Source organism: Setaria viridis, chromosome 1, assembly GCF_005286985.2.
Source record: "Setaria viridis chromosome 1, Setaria_viridis_v4.0, whole genome shotgun sequence".
Lineage (NCBI taxonomy): Eukaryota > Viridiplantae > Streptophyta > Magnoliopsida > Poales > Poaceae > Setaria > Setaria viridis.
In genome coordinates, this window is record NC_048263.2 from 28,000,745 (window position 1) to 28,021,600 (window position 20,856).

Here is a 20,856-nt window from a genome sequence, read left to right on the forward strand (position 1 = left end):
GCCACTGCAAGCCTATCTCTCTGTGCTTCTCTCTTTGTGGTTGTTTTTGTTACAAGGATGGCCCTCTCCTTCTTTAAGAGGTCGGGTACAAGTCTACCACCAACTCTACCCTCTACCACTAATTACAACATCAAGTTTATGTAACCTCTTTAGTACAATATTCGACACAACACTTTCTAAATATTTCGAGTGAACTTCTGGAAAAATGATATGACTGGTATTGTCTCGAGAATGATTCCAAAGTATTGTAGCTTCGATATATTTTGCATAAGTTCATACTAGCATATCGTGCTCCAGTTATTTGTGACCACATGAGTAACACCGAATTAGGTCTTGTAGGAAGCTGAATTAGGTTTAATAATTTGTCAAGGATAGAATTTTTTAGGCTGACCATATGAGTAATACTGAATAAAGTCTACTATAGCAAGATAAGTTTGGTTTAATATTTTGTCAAGGTATACGGACTCACGGACAAGCCCACTTGCATCTCTATATTGGGTGATAATACCAAATAAAGTTAGAACAAATATTGCATTCTTCTTTTCTTTTACTTATTCCCTCCCTCCTACTAAATATCGTTCTAATTTTATCCTAAATCAAACTATTTTAGGCTTGATCAAGTTTATAGAGAATGGTATCGACAATTATAACACCAAATAGGTATATTATATAAAAATTCATAATGAATCTAATGATACTTATTTGGTGTTACCAACGTTGAACTCTTGGTCAAACATAAAATGATTGGGCTTAGGAGAAAACTACAATTACATTCCTTTTTGGGATGAATGGAGTGCATCTTTTTTTACTCTCGATCTTGAAGGTGCTATTTGAACCACCACATTTCATAGTTTCACTTAAGATATGTTAAATTATGATACTCCCCCCAATCATTAATGCACGCCGCTTTGGACAACCAAAACAAATTAAATTAATTTTTTAGTCCAAAACATCATATATTAATGATTTGAAGTGGTATTGTAGAAGCAATTCTAGTGACATGTCTAATTTACAATTTTCTTATAGCAAATCTACGTGATTTTCAATATTTTTAAGCGGTCAACCTCAAGAAAACTTGGCAGCGACAACTGAAAAAAGGACTGCCATTGTAAATCTCAAGAGGAATGGAAAAGGAGCAATGTTATGCACAATCCACAACTGTGGTAATCGAATGGCTCAAATTATTTGGATTGTAGTTCGTGCATGAATCAGATGGCTTTCTTTAGCAAAAAAAAAAGAATCGGATGGCTTCAAGGTACAACGAAAACACACAAATGACTTAATAAGGAAAAATCCAAAAACTCTTCCAGACAGATTTCCCTTCAGGCTCCAGGGCCCGCTCTCCATTCAGGCTTCAGGCACAGCTCCTTCCGTGACACACGGCCTGCTACTGACGGCAAATTTGAAGGATGTCATTTTCAGACTTGGGAATTGGGATTGACCCTACTACACAAGTACGGTTTTCGGTACAAACTGTCCAAACAGGCAAACACCAGGAAATCCCCCGTTGTTGTCGTGCTACTGGACAGTAACATCAAGGCGTGCTTTACAGTTCAAACTATTTTCGAAATTGGTCGGAACTTAACAGAAAAATGTCTTGAGCCTGCCGTACAAAATATGAGAAAAGAAATATAGATAGATAGCCTCATATGCGTAGATGAAATTTCAGTTAGAAATGACGGCACCAGGAACACTCCGATTTCTATACAGCACTATCATGAAGAGAGGATTTGTTATGGCCTAGCAATTGCTCGAACACTTGAAAGGACACGATCGAGACATTCCTCTGAATCTTGCAAAGAACAAGCTGAACACCATAATACCAAGTCTCGGAAAAACGAGCACTATACAAGTGATTCTCCGGCGAGAGTCTCCTTTTTCCGTGCCTGTAATGCAGAGTGTAGTGAACCCTCTGCTCACCTGCAAACTGTAGAGTATTCAAGAACAAGCGCAAAAACTCCATCATCACGCAGCAGATGGAGATCTCCGCACCATCACAACGGCAGAAGAGAGCTGCGCAACCGGCAAGGCCGCGAGAGCAGCGTCCACCGGCTGCCGGCGGACAACGACCTCTTCATGGCGGCGCGGTTCTGATGGTCAGATCCTGGTGACACCTCGCAGCAAACAGCGCTGCCTGTCCCCTGCTTCTCGCCACCGGCCTGCTCGTGTCCAGGGTCAGGGGCCTCCCCGGCTGACGCTATCGGCGACGGCGGCGAGTCCATGGAAGCCACGCGCCGAAAGTTGCGCCCCCGCGGGCCGGGGCGCTGGCGCGGTTGCTCCGACGAGATGTCCGGTTGCCCGTTCGCGTGCTGGCCTGGCTGCTCGTGTTCCGGGGCTCCGGTGTTCCCCGCGTCCTGTTCTTGTTCGGCGTCGGCGTCGGCGTCGGCGCCGGGAGCAGGATGTGTTGGGTCGGGTTGCTCTGCGGCGGCGGCGGCGGCGGGGTCCATCACGTTGGCGCGGCAGAGCGGGCAGCTGACGTGGGCGCGGAGCCAGGTGTCGATGCACTGGACGTGGAACGCGTGGGCGCACTTGGGCAGCAGCCGGAGGAGCTCGCCGTCCTGGAACTCGCCGAGGCAGACGGTGCAGTCGGATGCGCCGAGCGCACCGCCGGCACGGTACCGCGTGAGCGCGATGGACTCGATCGCCGCCTCGTCGAGCCCCACGGTCCGGATGTGCCACGCGTGGTGCACGACTTCCTCCTCCCCGGGGGGATCGGGGCCGCCGTCGTCGCCGGGGGGTGTGGCGGGCGGCGCCGCTGGGGCCAGGGCGGCTTCGAGAAGCGCCTCTCGCTGCCGCCGCTGCTGCCGCCTGCGGCGTACGAAGAGGAAGACGGAGAGGAAGAGGACGAGGACGGCGATCACCGAGCCGGCGATGATGAGAGCGGTGACGAAGGTGCTCTGGCCGTGGGAGGCCGCGGAGGAGGGAGGAGGAGATGGTGGGTAAAGTGATGGGGGAGCAAGAACCGGAGGAGGCGAGCATTTGTCCTCTGAGTCTGAATCGTCGCAGCTATGAGATTTATGGGCCGGGGGTGGAAGATCAGGCGGAGGCATCGAGGCGGTCGGTCTGGATCAGGCTGGAGGACGGTGAACGGTGCCTCCGGCGAGGCTCGCGGATGCCGGAGTGGGAGGAGGAGGAGGAGGAGACGGGTACGCCGCGGCGGATGGGAAGGAGCCGTGAGGTAAAGATGGCTTGTTCGCGAGTCGGTCGCTGACACCAAACTAAACCGACGCGGTGCGCGTGGAAAAAACTTGTGCCGCGGGAACGCGCGGTGGCGTCACATCGCGTGACTTTGGTGCCTGGAGTCTGGACTGAGTACTGGCTGACGGAGAAGGCGGCTGGCGCTTTCGGTTGGCGAAGAGAGAGGCAGCGGTGACTGGCGTAGGCGGGGCTTGTCTTGAGATGTTGCGGGAGTTGTTGGGCGTGGGCGGCCGGCGTCCGGCGGGCCACAGGGAAGGCGACTCTGCAGCCTCACAAAGTCACAATTTGCAGGGGAAAGGAAAAAGGCAAACCAGTTTCAGGTGCAACTTGTGGCTGCAAATTTTACACAGCATATACGGTGGAGAGAATAGCTTTGTGTCAATCATTCTGAGCTCCAACGGAAGAGTTTCACATGATCGCACAACTGGAAAAGGTAAAACATTTGGGGAACATTTGGGGAGCAGTGATGCCTCCAAGAGCTTCTCTTATTAACAGACGTTGTATTGGCTTTGAACCCAAAAAAATCGTTTCCCCAGGCAACTGGATATCAGGTACACATGGATTCAAGTACATACTATCTCGAGGCTGTTGCTATGTATTTACAGTGATAAGATTATGGCAGCAGAGAATAACATGGGGCACAAAAGTGAAGGGTACGGGGTACCATTCTTATTATTCCCCCATCTTCGAACCTATTGTTACAATTGAAGAACAAATCAATCTACTGAAATATCTGGGAAACAGCTGATTTGACAAACTCCACCAGAGAAGAATATGGCATCAACCATGTCGCCGGCCGGGACGCGAATGGAGGCGTGCCTTGTTGGCCTAGTGCTTCTCTTCGGCGCCGTTGCTGTCACTTGCTTTGTTGGCCTGACCATATACATGCCCCATCTTTGTTCTTTTGGTCTCCATGTACCTCCTGTTCTCGTTTGTTATTGGCGTCAGCAAGGGCACCCTGCCCGCGATGCTTAAACCGTAACCCTTGAGGCCGCTATACTTTGCAGGGTTATTGGTCATCAGCTTCATGGAACGAACTCCTAGATCCCGTAATATCTACAGGGAAGCAGTGAAGTGTCAGTAAACCTGCCTAAAAAATGATACTGCAACAAGCATGGAAGTTTTTTGAAGTCATTTGAAGTTGGAGCACTATGCCAAATGGTTTCATCCATACGCCACGGCATTCCTAATATATCCACTATGCAGAGTTTTACAAAAAGAGGGAAAATCTTTGGTCTCCATGCATTTCAGTGATAATTTCTTCTCAGCATAAACATATACCGGTCTTCCTCTCTAGCCTATACTTGACCTTGCAACAATAAACTGAGTGATAATTTCAGTGTTACCTGTGCACCAATCCCATATTCCCGTGAATCAACAGGAAGTCCTAGTTCTTCATTAGCTTCTACGGTGTCACGCCCGTCGTCTTGCAAGTTGTAAGCACGGAGCTTGTGACCCAGACCAATACCCCTCCCTTCATGTCCACGAAGGTAAACTAATACACCCCTTCCAGCCTTCTCAATCATCTCCATTGACATGGCAAGCTGGTCACCACAATCACATCTTGCAGATCCAAAGATGTCTCCAGTGAGGCACTCAGAGTGAACCCTCACCAAAATATCTTGACCATCACCAATCTCACCCTGTTGATCATTGAGAATGATTCATAGTTAGCTACAACAATATCTCACCCATCCAAGTTCTGCAGCAGTAAATTAGTATTACAATGGCTTACTTTCACCATTGCAATATGCTCAATTCCATCAATAACAGATCTGTAGCAATAGGCACGGACATTGCCCCATCTCAAAGGCAAACGTGCAACAGAAGCACGCTCAATTAGCCTGTCTCTTTTCCTCCTATATCTGTAACAGATAAACTTCTGTTAGCATACCAATCAATAATTCACGAATCATCAGTAAGAGCACATAAGAACATTGAAGAAGCATGCAGATAAGCAGCCATAGGGACTAATATGATTCTTGCATCCATATAAAGTATGTTGAATAATATGTTACAACTATGGTAGAAAAATACCCACCCTTGCCTGAAAGCACTTTTAGATCCTTTCTTTTTTGCCAGAAACACTGTTCCAGCACAATTACGAAGAAGGCAACATATGTACATAATACCAATAACCAAAGAGAAAAGGAGGTAGAAATTTTTTTGATTTATGGTTATAGAAGAAAATCAAGAAAACAGGTGTTCTGACGAGATTTGCCCTCCCCCCTACATATTTAATTAATGTTAACCAGTGATCAAAGTAGAAACACATTCTTGATAGCAAACTGGCAACATGAAAAGCATCAGAAGCTGAAGTTTCTGCACTCACCTAATCAAGTCAGCAATAGATATAATCTTCAAATTCTCCCTTTCAGCAAACACGCGTAGTTTTGGTAGGCGAGCCATGGAGCCATCTGCATCATCCACAATCTCACAAAGGACAGCAACAGGAGGTAACCCAGCCAGCATGGCAAGGTCAACAGATGCCTCGGTGTGTCCAGCTCGTTTCAGAACACCTCCTTCTCTGTACTTCAAAGGGAAAATATGACCAGGGCGATTGAAGTCCTCAGGCTTAGAGTCAGGAGATGCAAGAGTCATGACTGTCTTTGCCCTGTCCTTGGCAGATACTCCAGTCGTTGTGCCCTCTTTCGCATCCTAAGAAGCAAAAAATTCAGAAATACAGCTCACTAGCAGGCATATATGCACCTTTAGTGTAGTAAGGCTAAACATATAAATAATACAAAATTATATCACTTTCAATATTCAATAGAATGGAAATGTTGAAAATACATTGTCGGAACAGAACAGTAAAAAAAGAGCAGACTAGTTGTGTACTTGTGTGACAGAAAAGTAAACAACTCACTGTCTGAAAATTTAGCCCAAACCCATTGCTACAGAAGGAAGGTAGCAGGAACAGTAAAGAAAGAGCTTTAAAAAAAACAGGGTGCAAAATAACAAAATCACAGACCAAAATGGAACTCAAATAACTAACAACTAGCAGTTCCAGAAATCTTGATATATATACCTTTACGGCATAGTCGCTACTATAATAAGCATAACCTTATGCATTTCATATGTAGTTATTTACTGAGAGAGTAATGTTCTGACTTCTGGAGCAGGAAGACATTTTTTATTATTGACATCAGTATAATTCATGAAGGCTAGGTACCCAAAAAGGTTCCTCAAGCAACACTGCACATATATCAGCATGCAAACAGCAACGTGCTACTGTAGATTGGGTATTTAATTGATAAGGAAACCAATCGAGAAGATAACAACGCGCTACACGTACAGACTTCTGACAAGCAACAAAAAAAGATCGGGACAAGAGAATGATAATAAAACATCATACCACTGTAACGGTGAAAGCAGTGCATAGCTTCTCCTCATTTTCTTTTGTGGAAACCATCAATGGAAGGTCCAGTCTTTCCAGATCTTCTTCTTTCATGCTGACACACACAATTCCAGTCCCATGCCTTACTATAAAAGCCATAGCCTCTGGGGTAACCAAGGAAGCAGCCATTATAAGGTCTCCTTCATTTTCCCTTGATTCGTCATCAACAACAATCACAAGCTTCAAGTATAAACCAATGTTAGCAGCGCATTAGATGGAATGGAATTATGGAAGTAAAAGATATCACAAGTAAACTTTTAAGATACTAACCTTTCCTTGTCGTATGTCCTCAATGGCATCTGCGATGGATGCAAAGCCCTCTGTTGGGCTATCCAAATCAAGTTCAGTGTCTGTGTCGTCATCTGTGAATTTGTCTGCAACACGTGCCAAATTAGCTGAGAGGATTTCTGGTGCAACCATGGAATCCGTTGGGAGTACAGAGTCAGCAACCGGATGGTCCTGGCCACGTACGGAAGTACTTCTTGGCAATAGCATGTCGCCATTCCCAGAGGCACCGCCAGCCGTATAGCCACCATCCCTTTTCAAGGATGATGCTATTCTCAAGCCCACTGATTTTACTTTGGCATTATTTGAACTTGGAGTGAAGAGGCTGCAAACTGAGCCTTTTGTCTCCTTGGAGACACTGCATCCTTTCAGGAACCGCACACTGCATTGTCACAAACAGGCAATCAGAAACGAAAAATCACTCTCAGCTGCCAAAATCTGCATAGCCTTATGAATGAACATTAAAATTCTTGCAGCCATTTTTCTCTGGTTCAGTTTCAGCTGCCGAGTTTACTCTTTTTCACATCGCTGTAAAGTAATAAAAAAAGGCTAGTTTTGTAATCCAACTGCAACTATGTTCTCCTGCTCATTCATCAGTTATTCAGTTTACTAACTAGTCCACACAGATTGAGTGCATATCATATCAGATATACAAAAACATGGCCCTGGGTGTCGATTTGTATGATCCAAAGCAGGCCACCGCCAACTCGAAAACGATCAAAGAACCGAGCCCACGCAAACATACGAAAAAGCAAGAGCACGTGTAGGGAAAGGGTGGCACAGGCAAGAGCTTCTTACGGTTGGCGGGTGAGGGCGGCGACGGAGGAGGAGGGAGGCGCAAGCGAAGCCATGCTCCTCTGGACGCGAACGAAGCAACCTGCAATCACATCGGAGCGCACCCGAATAAGCAAACAAAGACATCGACTGGCCACAGCCCGCGCGAATTTCAATCGAGAAACAGGGGGACAAAAACCGGGAGGCCGCATCGAAACGCGAGATCTGGTACATGGGGGGCGAAAACTGACGCGGACGACGATTCCTCGCGCACAGGAGCTAATGGGCAGCGGTAAATGAGCAGGCGAGAGGCGGGGATGGCTTACCGTCGAAGCTGCTCCGGCGAAGCCTCCGGCGACGTCGGGGATCGGTAGGAGAAGTCTTGTTTGGGTTTTTGGTTTTGGGTTGGTTAGGGGTGATTAGAGACGGGGTTGGTGCGGCCGCGGGTGGAAGAGGCGACGAGACGGAGCGGGTGAATTTATAACGTGCGGCCACGGACGCGGCAAGTTCTCCTCGTGCACGGCCGGAGCTTGTGCTTGGGCTTGGCCGTCAGCCCGTCACCGGGGACCTGGTAACGGGTCGTGTTTGGTGCGGGTCCAGCAAACCCACACCCGGAATTGTTAAACATTCGAGAGATGATGATGTGCGTGTGCCACCATAAAAAGGTTGGAGTTGGAGATGCTTATTTCAGCACATGGTTCCTATGATCCTATCACAAAATAATTCCCAACATTAGCGTTCAATACATGACCGTTAAAATTTAAAGCTATTTAGCTGCCCGTGTTTTTACTCCTCTAAATTCATCTTAGCAATTACGGTGTGTTTGGATGGCGTTCGGAGGTTGCCATGCCGCAGTTGTCGGCTAGACACCCTCGGACCCACTAGAGACTTGTATGGACCCACTAAAGGGAACGTACCCGAAACCTACTCAGACATGAAGACTACTTGCAGGGCACGTAGGTTTTATGGACTCCCCGAAGATTAGTCGGGTCAAAAGGAAACTACTCTACCGAGTTAGAGTAGGACTTTGTAACGTACTCGACTAGGACTCATACACAATCTGTCCTGTAACCCTACTCCCCCGACTATATAAGGGTGGGCAGGACCCTCTCCAGACAACGAAGAACAACTCGATACAAGCTCAATACAATCAACACACAGGACGTAAGGTATTACGCGATCTAGCGGCCCGAACCTGTCTAAATCGTGTTCCTTGCGTCACCATCGACTCCTTGATTCTCGACGACACCCACCGCACAAAAGACCACCTTGGATACTCCCTAGGCGGGTCGTCGGTCTAAAACACCGACAACAGTCTCGTGACGCAGTTGTTCAAGTAGTTGTTTGTTTGATGACTAGACTTGTGGCGTGATGCGGTCTGCTTAGTGCATATTGCTGCTATTTCTTGCAAGATTCTGGTGCTCGAAGCGAGCGCCACACTTGTGCCGCCGCCAGAGTACAGGCGTGGTTACGTTTGGAAACAAACCAAACACGTCCTTAACCTCTATTTGAATTAAAAAAGGTATTTCGTTCGTTACAACAAGTTTTGACTAGTCTCGTTTCGTTCGTTACAACAAAGTTTTGACTAGCCTCGTGACTCTATTAGTACAATTATGTGATAGTGATACATGAGAAAATATATTTTTAAAAGGTGAGTCTAATGGCTATTAATCTTGTAATTCAAAAAATTATATGTTAATAAACCAACTATTGTCAAAGGAGTATCCTAATGAAATTAGATGCACCTTGAAACTTCAAATATGAAATAAATGAAGTATATTTATATGACTGAGCAATATGAAGCATAGTACAGATAATCATGATTATGTATCATACCTTAGCGCTGCCTTGGCTATGTATCATGGATGCTCCGACGGTAGCTTAGGTGTAACTTCTAGGTGGTGCCAAGGAAAAGAAACAAGCATGGGAGGTGCAACGGTTTGAAACAAAAGCTATTCTAGTTGGAGCAGCTAAGGGGGTGGAAGTTGGGTGGAGACGATACTATTATTGCGATCGAGGCATGCCGTATTGCTATCTCGTGGTAAGTCCACCTCCTGAATGAAGGAGGAGAAGAGACTATGTCATGAAAGGTTTTGTGCATCTAGTTGTCCCAAGAAGAGTAGAGAATGGGACCGTGCATACACAAGGTTAGATGATAATAACAACGGTGTATCTAAGTATCTAAATCGAGTCATTGCTATTTACCAGGGAGGGAGGGAGGTATGGAGGGAGGGAGCGAGTGTTGATGCTAGTCACACATTTTCTATCAAGCAACATCCATAGGTAAGAGGAGCACAGAGGATGAATAAACAAAGTTAAGTTTTTAAGTATAAATATGGATTTAAATATTGGATCATTAGGCGAGAAGCTACACGTTTAAGTCTACAACAATTGTTACCACATCGCATCACGTGATGCGAATTGGGCATAATTTAGTTAGTTACAATTTCTATGATGAAACCTGACCATTTAGATTTGAGTATGTGACTAAATATTTGTGTTTGATATAACTTCTTCAATATGAAGCGTTTATAGGTTTATAGTGTGTGCCCTGCGTCTTGTTTTGGGAACCAAAAATGGCTTCGTCCTCTCTGATCTATCGGATCCGGGTCAAAGCACGAACGGCCTCAGGATGATCCAGCAACCCGTGGGGCCCCAGCACGTCGCCGTTTCACGCGGACGTTTCCGAGCGGACAAAAGCTGGCACGGCGAGGAGGAGCAGCCGACTCCACTCGAGCCACCGGATCTGGATGAGATTTGACCGCCCCCCAAGTGGCGGAATTTAGGTGGCGGGGCCCGCGGGGACCACAGTGCTTCTCAAGGTGGTCAAGCATAGCAGCCTCCTGGACTAGTCCTCCTCGCGGAGGAAGAAGAGGAGGAAACCCTGCCGAGTGCCGAGGGCCCCGCTTCTGCTTACTCTTTTCTTTCTGTCGCGCAAACGTGTGGTTCGAATAGGGTGACGTCGACGCTGACGCGAGCCGGTAGCGCTTGCTATGTTGGCATGTTGCTCTCTCTTTTTTTTCCTTTTCCTTTTTCTTTTTATTCTTCTTTTTCAGATTAGATGTGCCGTTGCTGTTGATGCTGCAGGAAATCGTGGTGCCCACGAAAAATTTGTTGCGGTGCCGCATGTTTTCTGTCTGTCCCACTCCCCCGGGCGCACGGTGACCGCAGAAATTTCGGGCCACACGCCGGCACACGTGGACGTGACGATCTGCAGTAGGCGTACCCATGATGCACCCATGCATCCATGATGCACCCATGCATAACCCACAACGCATGCAATGCAACTGACCGGGCCTAGCGACGACTGGATAAGTGTCAATAATGCACCGAACCACACTGCCGTTGGCGTTAAGTATTCCCACCCGCAGATGCGCATATCGCCGCCGACAATAGATAATTCAGAGATACAAACAAAAGCATACTGCTACACTACTTCTCTAGTCTTAAAAGGAAAAAAAAAAAAGGAGTTTATCACAAAAAAGAAAAAAAGTACGATCACCTAATAGCGAGAATAAAGAGAAAGGGGAGATGCTCGATTGTTGCTGGTGATGATAAGAAAAAGGGAGCTCGGGACGATTCGCACCGGGACACGGACTGCGAATCTATTCCCTTCGTAAAAAATTATTTCGTTTTTTTTTCAGGTATATAACCTTTACTACATATATAAATATAATATATACTCCCTCCATTCTTAAATATATGATATCATCATTGACTTTTTTTATTTAGTTGATTATTCATCTTTTCTACAAATATTTTTACAAATAGATAAACCTATAAGTTAAATCTAAAGTACATTTGGCAATAGATATAATAATACACATTTTATTTTAGTTAACTATCAATAAATATTGGTGATCAAAGTTGGAGTAAAAGTCAACGGCATTATATATTTAAGGATGGAGCGAGTATCTAGGTGTATAGAAAGAGCTATGTATATAGAAAAAACTATCGCACTCGTAATTCGTTCTCACCGAAAAGAAACAAATATGCCGATCGCGCTGGCGGCTAGGGGGTACTGGACTGGTGCTCTCTTCAGTTTGACTTTGACGCGGGTGGGCTTGCGCCGCTGGGTATTTCTATCGCAGCCCTTCAGCGGCAGCCCAGAGGGAATCAGTTTCCTCGAAGCCCCACCATTCACGTCACTACGTCAGATTTGACGCACGCATGGCGGGCGGCGGCGTGCGACACCAGGAAAGGGCCTTTCTCAGGCCCTTCCTCCATGGGCCGGTCCGCCTAGAAACGATCGTTCGCACTGTAATTGCTGGATTGGCACACGCCCGCGGGCTGAGAGGATCCGTGGCCTCCGATCAGCAGCCAATCACGGCGCAGCGTGCACGATCCTCGATCCGCGCTGGCGCGCCCCTAGCCGTCCGATCCGCCGAGCCGAATCACACACGCCTCTAGCGGCAGCCGTACGCTCCAAAGTCCAAACCTAAACGCGGCCGTCGCCCCCCCCCCCCCCCCCCCCCCCCCCCCCGCACAGATATAAATCCGCCTCCGCGGTAAAGCCTTATTGTTCGTTTGGGGCAAAAAAAAAGTAGCGACACGAATACTCCGTCCCTCTTTCTGTCGCTGCAGATTTTTTGGGGGGAAAAGGGAATCCGGCGAAGCGCGAGTCGAGAGGTGAGTCGCCGCGTCCCCCTTTTCTGCTACCGGTTTCCTTCGACGTGGTGATTGATTGCGTGCTGGTGACGTCGTTTAGGCGCGCGCTTGCTTCCTCGAAGGTTCATCTGCTGCGGCCGATGAGCGTCCTGCGTCTATTTCCTGTGTGTTTGGCTTTACATACCAATTCCTGCGATTCGCCGCCCAATCTCTCGATCTGGCCTGCTGTTGGACCCGTAATTCGATGTTTGGAATGCCAATTTGCGGTTTAGATTAGAAAGTGCTTTTCCAAGGTCGGCGGTTGTCCCAGATGATTAGGTTGTAGATTTCTGTAGTTCGTTGGGCTCTGCGCTGAATCACTTTGCGGGTGCTAAGATTTGAATTGTAGTATAGGATGAACTCGGTTAGCTAGTTAGTATATGCCATTGCGGCATTGCGCTCCAATTGTTGCTTTTTGATGGGCTTATTAGTGGCTCCGCGGTTGTGGTGGTTATTCCTTTAGTGGTTCCTATTGCATTGCCTGCGTCTCCTTGATAGTGTTCCTCTATCAATGATGTGAGTATATCTTCTATGAGCCATTGAGGCAGGGCAGCATAATTTGTATGCAAAATTGCGGGTGGTTTCAATAAGTTTGTATGTCCAGTATTTATATGGAGAAGGATCATCTACTATTTCATAGTCAATCATCAGTTACAGGTTAGCTTGATATGGAATGTCAGGTTTGTTCAGGTTATATCTGGGTGAAAACTTTGCATGTTTTGTCTGGAAGTTAGCATCAAGTTTGTTGAATGATTAAACTGGGATCTTTGATTTGTCATGTTTGTAGCCTGAACTAGGCAAAGTCTTAACTCAAAATTCTGGTAAACTTTAGATTGAAACTTCTTGCTTGTGTCCTGTTTTTGTTGTTGAGACTACTTACAATCTGGTGAAAGATTTTTAGTTGTTTTGGTTGTTATGTCTTGATAACTATATATTTGCCATGGTCTGTGCAGTCATTTGCCTTCATGGATTGAGCCATTGAGGCACAAAAGATTTTACAGTTAGATTGATCTGTTTCCAGATTGTCTTAGTTGATTCTCAACACCCTTGAGAACATAATATGTTCATGTTGCTTAATATAGTTCATGTAACACCACTGTTGCTATTGAAAACAATGTGTATTATTCATGTAACCAAATAAAATATGGATATGATCCTTGATTTTGACTGCAAAAGTTTGGCCTAAAATATTTTTGTGTGCCAGGGTGAGGTTAAGGTAGAACTAGTATCAGTCTCAGTAGGATGGGGCTTACCCTGTTTTCATTTGAGAACTACAACCGTCTTTGCTTGACAGGGAAAAAAAGAAGAAGCAACCATTACGTCCATCCTATCTGTAACAATTTTTGTACAACGTGCAACTATGTAAAGCGGTAGCTAGTAAATACATGCAACCTGTGATGCTAGAAGGAAAAAGATTTGTTCAGGATATCATGGAGTCTGGAGTGTCTGTTAGATAATTGATTATGTTTTAGGACTTTGGTGATGTATATTGCTGTTATAAATCGTTGTCAGGTAGTACCAAGTCTGGAGTGTCTGTTAGATAATTGATTATGTTTTAGGACTTTGATGATGTATATTACTGTTATAAATCGTTGTCAGGTAGTACCAAGTCATGAAACTGAGTGCTGTGTAATATGTTTATGTGCTTCACCAAAAGAAAAAAATAAGTGTCATGTCTTGATAGTTTCTTTAGGTCCATTTAACATATGCTGGGTGTAAACAAACCTGTCACAATTTTGCCATCTAGGATTCTGTATGCTTAGTATTTTCAGGAAGATATTTGTAGACTTCAAAGAATGATTCCAGAGCTTATAGTTTCATTTATTTAATAATTTAGTCATTTGTGTAGGACATTTGCTAGATGGCGCGTACCAAGCAGACTGCTCGCAAGTCCACAGGAGGAAAGGCTCCTAGGAAGCAACTCGCTACAAAGGTTTGTGGTTGAAAATCTGTAGCTTGCAGTTCCTTTATCGTCTGTTTTTACACTGCACCTAGACAATATATCTTGCTTTACAGAGATGATTATTTATTGATGAAGAACCTTGTGGTTTTGCTTTGACAGGCAGCCCGTAAGTCGGCACCTACAACTGGAGGAGTCAAGAAGCCTCACCGTTACCGCCCAGGGACTGTTGCTCTTCGGTATGTGCACATGGCTATCTTAAATCGATACTGTAAATCTTTTGCTTGAAGATATCCTGGCAAAACTCATCCTGTATCTCCCTGTATCTCCCTGTCTCTGTCCAGTGAGATCCGCAAGTACCAGAAGAGCACTGAGTTGCTGATAAGGAAGCTGCCATTCCAGAGGCTTGTCAGGGAGATTGCTCAGGATTTCAAGGTAAAAGGACTGACCTTTCAGATGCCATTTGCACATTATTATGTTTCTGGAGCTTCTTTGAGAACATGTTGTAACTTGTCTTTCCTGAACTGCTACCTTGCAGACCGATCTGCGCTTCCAGAGCCATGCCGTGCTTGCTCTGCAGGAGGCAGCAGAGGCCTACCTGGTGGGTCTCTTCGAGGACACCAACCTGTGCGCCATCCACGCCAAGCGCGTCACCATCATGCCCAAGGACATTCAGTTGGCAAGGAGGATTCGTGGCGAGAGAGCTTAGTCTGCTGATGGGTCTTCGTTGTGTGCTCGTCCCACCGTAGCCTTTGTGAAAAGATGATATAATAGTAACCACTGGACAGTTTGACTGAAGCCGTAGTAGCTTACTAGCATGTGTCAGTTCTTCACGTGTCTGGAGTCTGGACACAGTAAGTATTCGTGTCATTTGAACTGATGGTCTGGTGTCGTGGTATTTCATCCGCCAGCTGATGGTTGTCTGAACAGTCAGTATTTTCGTCTCATGGTATGTTTGCCATTTCTAATTTGTTGCCTGTCTATGCTACCCTCCCTACCGAAGCCCCCTTTTTACCCAACTTCTTTGTGGTGGTTGTTCCAGCTTCCATCGCTGTGACTTCGATAAAGCTGTGTGCACTGCAATGGGGTCAGGCGTCAGAATATTTCTGCTTCAGGCTGTGCCTGTCCGTGAGCCCGTCCGGCATCCGCCATGACTCCACTGGCATTAGCGACTTTGCGTGCCGCTCCTGCCAGCGTGTTCGGCAGTCTGTCATCTCGGCGAGCCGCGCATTGCTTGTCCGCGGCGAATCGATTCTGTTCGGATATTGCAGGATACTGAATTGATTCTGTTCGGATATTGCAGGATACTTGTTATAGTTTAACTCAGTTCGGATATAGTTTAATTCAGTTTGGATATCTTGGATATTGCGGGATACTTATTTCAAGATATTTGCGGGATACTTATTATAGTTTAACTCAGACTGCTTTTCATGTAACAACCAACTATGATTAGATCCTATCTGAATTGTAACTCTATGTCATCATCCTATAAAAGACGGTTAGGGACACCCCCTGGGTAACTCAATGCAACTCATCCCACCTCACGTTAACTCTTCGCATCTGCGATCAACACTACAATCCATCAAAACACAGGACGTAGGGTATTACTCTCCAGATGCCCGAACCTGTCTAAACATTGCGCCCTTGTGTTACCATTCGAGTTCTTGGTCTTACGATCTCCCCCGCCTACAAATCTACCACCTGGGTAACCCTATGGTGGACTGCCGGTCACTAAATCTGACAGTTGGCATGCCAGGTAGGGGTGATCGTAAAATCCTCCCTAGCGAGCTCGATGGCATCTCGTCCCGGTGTCATCTTTCCCGAGAGAACATGAAGGACTTCCTCGCCAATCCGAACCAGCTCCGCTTCGGGAACATACCAGTAGACTCCAACTCCACCGCCTCCGTCGCCGACTCGGCGCCCACCGCTACCTCGGCATGCGTCGGATCTGCATCGACGGAGCAAGGTCTCCATCCGAGAATCATCACACAGCTTGCCCAGCAGGTCGGCGATCTCTCTCTCTCTCAGAGAGGATCCTGCACATCCTCGCGGCAACCCGCCCACCCACACCCTCCGATCTAATCGCAGGGCTAGACCACATCAGCAACACAATTGTTGAGTGCATTAATCTCTCCGAGGCGGCACTACGCCCCAGAAAGTCGGCGTCGGGCCTTTCCCGTGCCCCTTTTGGCCTCAATAACTCGGCTGCCGTGCTTTCTAAAAAACTTGTGCAGTCATTCCAGATCCAATCTGAAGACACACCCGAACCCACCTAGTTTCCAGAATATAACGAACATCCAACACCCGCGGCGCTTCTATCCTTAGGATCTAAAAGTTATGTACTCTCGTTACATTTTACATTGAATAAGTAAAACCTTAGAGGTTCTTTGCGTACCTACTACCTTCTCGCTTTCTTAGATGAGCTCTTAATCATGCTCGGGGGCTGTCCGACCTGTTCGACAGACCACACCTTCACCTTTACGCTTGGGGGCTTCCCTCTCTACGCGCCGACTTCCGGGTCCCAACTTTTCTCCTACCCCTCTCAAGGTTGTGCGACTAACTCGTGTGGACGGCGTCCTAGCATGCAAAACCTAAACAACCTTGCGTTCGCCCCCTCTACAAGCTCGAGATCCGCTCTTAGCAGAGTGCTGCCCAGGCAAGGCTAGGCGCTTAGCGGCTACAGGCCTAGACCACACGGTGTCCTGTCAAACATACCAAGGGAGGGAAGGAGTTTTGCCTTTATATAAGTTAATCAACAAGTTTTCTTGCCCCACGGCACAGATTGATACATTTTACAAATTTCATTATAGGTCTAGTTCCTTAACTACGTCCTCTGCGACTTGTTGATATTACTTGGCCAGCTCCGAGAGGTTACCAGCATCAAAGTCCTCGGCAACGCCCGTTCCACTGTGCTCCACGGCCAGCCGGGGGAAGTGCATCTTCAGAAGCGCCATGACATTCTTGGCGTACGCCACGGCGGTCTCCTTCATCAAGGCCTTCAGCCGACTTGGCGCATTCTTCGACTCGGCCTCAAACCAAGCTAAGTCATATATTCATTTAAATATTTTACGGCATCCATATATCTCCACATGCCTCAATTCTCTTATGTCTCCGTGACTTTCGCCAACCACCCTGGTTACATCTCCGACTGCTTATACAGCTTGGTCCATCAACTACACAGGCAATCAGGGCTTGCGCCCTATGAGTGCCTAGCGCATGCTTTTTGCTTTTCCGCACAGTTTTGACTGTCTTGCGGCTTGTCCGTCTCTCTTAACGGTTGCTAAAGTACTTGGGTAGCACACACTTTAATCCGTGAAACCTTGACTCATCTTGTGATGCCCCGTCTACAAGCTCGAGATCCGCTCTCAACAGACTGCCGGCTAAGCAAGGCTAGGTGCTTAAATGTAACAGGCTAACTACCCAAGGAAATTACATGGCCCACAAGAGCAGGACGCGCAAAGATTTAGTTATACACCAAATAAAACTTCGAGTTATTCAATTATTAAATATTCTACAGTATGCCACATAATGCAAAGATTTAGTTATACACCAAATAAAACTTCGAGTTATTCAATTATTAAATATTCTACAGTATGCCACATAATGTTTGCATTATACTTTTACAGCTCATAAACTACTCGACGTGTTTCCTGCCACCTAGTCGACCTCCCAGGCTCGAGGGTTGGGAGTGGGAGATGACTTGGAGTGCTTTCGCGGCTCGTCCGGCTCCCAGGCTCGGGGGCTAGGCACTACAAATGAATCGGCGTGCTTCCATGCCTCCGCCAGTCCTCACGCTCGGGGGCGGGGCGTCTATTTCAGGTTGGCATGCCTCCTTGGCTCCACCAGTCCTCGTACTTGATTGCTGGGCACCTATTTTAGGTCGGCGTGCCTCTACGGCTCTACCAGTCCTTGCGCTTAGGGACTCGGCGCCTACTTTAGGTCGGCGTGCCTTTGGGGCTCCATCGGTCCTCGCGCTCGGGGGCTGGGCGCTATATTTGGATCCCTTTTATGACGGAAACGATACGTCAGATTCTTGATCATTGGACCGATTACTTTAATCGCTTCAATGCTCGGGGGCTACTCTATATGGAGTGCATCTTGCGACGCATTCCATGTGCTTCCCTTCAACCCACAGGATTCCCACCATCCTCCAGCTCGGTAGTTGCCTGCACCACGCGCACTTGGTCGTACGCTTGCTCAAGTTAAAATTTCTTTCTTCTTTTTTGAGCACTGCGTTGTTGGTATTTAGACCCGGCAACCTACTGAGGGGGGTGTCCGAGGTAGTGTTTTAGTTAGTGGGGCTCGTCAAGATCAAGAACTCGAAGGTAAATGCAGACACATGATTTAGACAGTTCGGGCTGCTAGATTGCATAATACTCTACGTCCTGTGTGTTGATTGGATTGAATTGATTTGGAGGGGTCCCTGCCTCACCTTATATAGTTAGGGGCAGGGTTACAGGTCGGTTGGTTACAAGAATACTAGTTGATATGACTAGAGGAGTTCTACTCTTATTACAATGAGTACTTTTCTAATCCTCGACTAGCACCTATCTTTCCATGTAGACTACGCCGTCCTGTGCCATGATCTCCGTGTCAGATGCGTCTTGGTGTCCAGCCCCATATTTCAGATTATCCAAACCTTCTGGCGGACCAATAGATGTATGTACGACAAGCTCCGAGTACTTTTTAGTTGAATGCAGCAGTTTCGAGTACTTTTGTAGACTTCACCGACTAGTTTTGGTGCTCTTCAAGTACTTCGTCTGGTTGAATCTTCAAAAGTACCAAAACCTGCCATGCGGCTAGAATGTGCTCAAGATTCATTTAACTCAGTCTCGTATCCTTCAACCTTAAATTTTATATGGAAGTGCGATGAAAGTCGCACTCCATATGGAGTAGCCCCCGAGCCTTAGGTTGAATCGAAGAATCAAGTTGAGGGTGAATCTGTAATTTGCATCACTTTCCCCTTCAAACCTGGAGAAAAACTTTTCTGTCACCTTTAGCCGACTAGTTTGGTGGGTATAAGGGTCAACCTTTGGTCAATGTGACCGTCTCTAGAAAGAGATCTAATCTCCTCCCAAAATAAAGAAAACTACCAATCAAGTGTCCTGAATTCTGGGGATCCTTTAAATCAAAATTCCTTCATTTGCACAGTTGTTATCGTGCCACTGTTATAAATAACGGAGGAAGTTATCCCTTCCGTTTTACTCTTGCCATTTACTTTTCCAACTTCCACACCATAGCCCTAGCACCGCCGACACTATTCAATCTTCGAACACTAGCGCCGCCTCCCCACCTTACAGCCCCCGAGCGTATGCGACTGAAGATGCTCGTGACATGGGAAGGAAAGCTGCTGCGTCCAAAGCGGGTGAAGGCGAGAAGAAGAAAAGGTCCGACAAGAAGAAAGAGCCACAATTGCCGGCGCCCAAATATGGGAAAACCAGTCAGGCCGCGCCGCCAAATCCCGTCTTGCCTAGAAGTGGTCAGCTCTGAAGGAGGAGGAAATCAAAGCACTCGTAGCCGCCAAGTTACTCCAAGTTCAAAACTTCATCAACTGGAGATCTGCTGATGACAACGTCTGCCTGTTTGAGACTTATCCCAATGAGACGGTAATATTTGCCCACTTCATTGAGCGAGGTCTTGCATTGCCAACTTCAGATTTCTTCCGGGGCTTGCTGCATCTCTATAAATTGGAATTGGTTCATCTGAACCTCAATGGGATCCTCCATACTGCTATTTTCATCCATTTTTGCAAAGCTTTTCGGGGGATCAGGCTGCACTTTCAATTGTTTTGGAAGTTTTTCCATGTGAAGCCAGAACCCTCAAAAGATTGTACCCTCTTGGTTGGAGGTGCTGGGATCCAGATGCGAGAGACAGTGAGCAGACAATATTTGGGCTACGAATTGATAGACTCCAATGCCTGGTGGAAAGAAAAATGGTGCTACATTGGCAACCATGATCCAAAAGTCCCCAAGCTTGATGAGTCAAAGTATGGCGATAGCCTGCAAGTACCTGAGTTGGTAAAGCGGATAGTAGATCTTTAGGAACAAGGTCTGATCGGAATTGGCATCGATTCAGCTTTATTAAGCGATGGATTCAGCCGCTGCAGCAACGCTGTTCTTTAGGCTACGAGTACACCAGCCTTAATGATCCAACCATATTCTCTCCTAATGAAATTAGGACGGATGAAATCATGGTTAGGCTCAACCAAATGTTCAACACCATGGGTAGGATCCCCACTATTGTGCGGGAATTCTGCGCCTTACACCCGTCGAAGCCTGTAGGTACCTGTGGCCTTAGCCCTCGAGTACTTATTATGAATGTACTTGTTAACTAACTTGTCTCATTTTGCAGTAAGATGTTGCTTTGTACTTCTCCGCTCCTCCTCCTCCCAAATCTGAAGATGTCTATGAAGCCACTCCTCGCTTGTTGACGCGGGAAGTTATGAGAGGTGATGACCAAGGAGGAGGTAGTTGAGTCCTCTAGCGGCACTAGTTCTGATGCTGTGGATGAAGTCGAGGCCCAACCGTCTGTTAAGGCTGGGTCTTCCTCTATTGTGAAGAAACACTCTGCAACAGATGAGCTTGAAGCCGCAATCCTTCCACCACTGAAGAAAAATCGGATTATCATTGCGAAGCGGACCATGAAGAATTCTAGA

The 20,856-nt window shown here is 46.6% G+C and overlaps 3 protein-coding genes across 3 annotated transcripts; 1 reads left to right on the forward strand and 2 right to left on the reverse strand.

The window, feature by feature from the left end:
• Positions 1-1,618: 1,618 nt before the first annotated feature.
• LOC117858527 (uncharacterized) lies at positions 1,619-3,422 on the reverse strand. The gene has a single exon (XM_034741609.2). It carries the CDS (start codon positions 3,048-3,050, stop codon positions 1,995-1,997), a length of 1,056 nt encoding a protein of 351 aa, XP_034597500.1. The 5' UTR covers positions 3,051-3,422; the 3' UTR covers positions 1,619-1,994.
• A 243-nt stretch (positions 3,423-3,665) lies between these two features.
• Positions 3,666-8,139, reverse strand: LOC117858519 (probable bifunctional riboflavin biosynthesis protein RIBA 2, chloroplastic). Its single transcript, XM_034741597.2, has 8 exons — positions 7,981-8,139; positions 7,679-7,757; positions 6,866-7,262; positions 6,554-6,775; positions 5,531-5,856; positions 4,934-5,063; positions 4,545-4,841; positions 3,666-4,254 (listed from the first exon to the last, which is right to left on the reverse strand). The coding sequence occupies exons 2-8, from the start codon at positions 7,729-7,731 to the stop codon at positions 4,027-4,029; spliced, it is 1,653 nt and encodes a 550-aa protein (XP_034597488.1). The 5' UTR covers positions 7,732-7,757; positions 7,981-8,139; the 3' UTR covers positions 3,666-4,026.
• A 4,003-nt stretch (positions 8,140-12,142) lies between these two features.
• LOC117866000 (histone H3.3) lies at positions 12,143-15,169 on the forward strand. The gene is made up of 5 exons (XM_034750287.2): positions 12,143-12,283; positions 14,151-14,234; positions 14,364-14,440; positions 14,546-14,636; positions 14,740-15,169. The coding sequence occupies exons 2-5, from the start codon at positions 14,163-14,165 to the stop codon at positions 14,908-14,910; spliced, it is 411 nt and encodes a 136-aa protein (XP_034606178.1). The 5' UTR covers positions 12,143-12,283; positions 14,151-14,162; the 3' UTR covers positions 14,911-15,169.
• Positions 15,170-20,856: the final 5,687 nt, after the last annotated feature.

Excerpts from the sequence above, each read along its gene's own strand:
- LOC117858527 (XM_034741609.2), bottom strand. The coding sequence starts at position 3,050 with ATGCCTCCGCCTGATCTTCCACCCCCGGCCCATAAATCTCATAGCTGC.
- LOC117858519 (XM_034741597.2), bottom strand. The coding sequence starts at position 7,731 with ATGGCTTCGCTTGCGCCTCCCTCCTCCTCCGTCGCCGCCCTCACCCGC. Across the intron at positions 5,064-5,530 it reads TCTATTGCTGACTTGATTAG|ATATAGGAGGAAAAGAGACA; the intron begins GTGAGTGCAGAA and ends TATCTGTTACAG. Across the intron at positions 4,255-4,544 it reads AATATGGGATTGGTGCACAG|ATATTACGGGATCTAGGAGT; the intron begins GTAACACTGAAA and ends GCTTCCCTGTAG.
- LOC117866000 (XM_034750287.2), top strand. The coding sequence starts at position 14,163 with ATGGCGCGTACCAAGCAGACTGCTCGCAAGTCCACAGGAGGAAAGGCT. Across the intron at positions 14,235-14,363 it reads GGAAGCAACTCGCTACAAAG|GCAGCCCGTAAGTCGGCACC; the intron begins GTTTGTGGTTGA and ends TTGCTTTGACAG. Across the intron at positions 14,441-14,545 it reads CCAGGGACTGTTGCTCTTCG|TGAGATCCGCAAGTACCAGA; the intron begins GTATGTGCACAT and ends GTCTCTGTCCAG.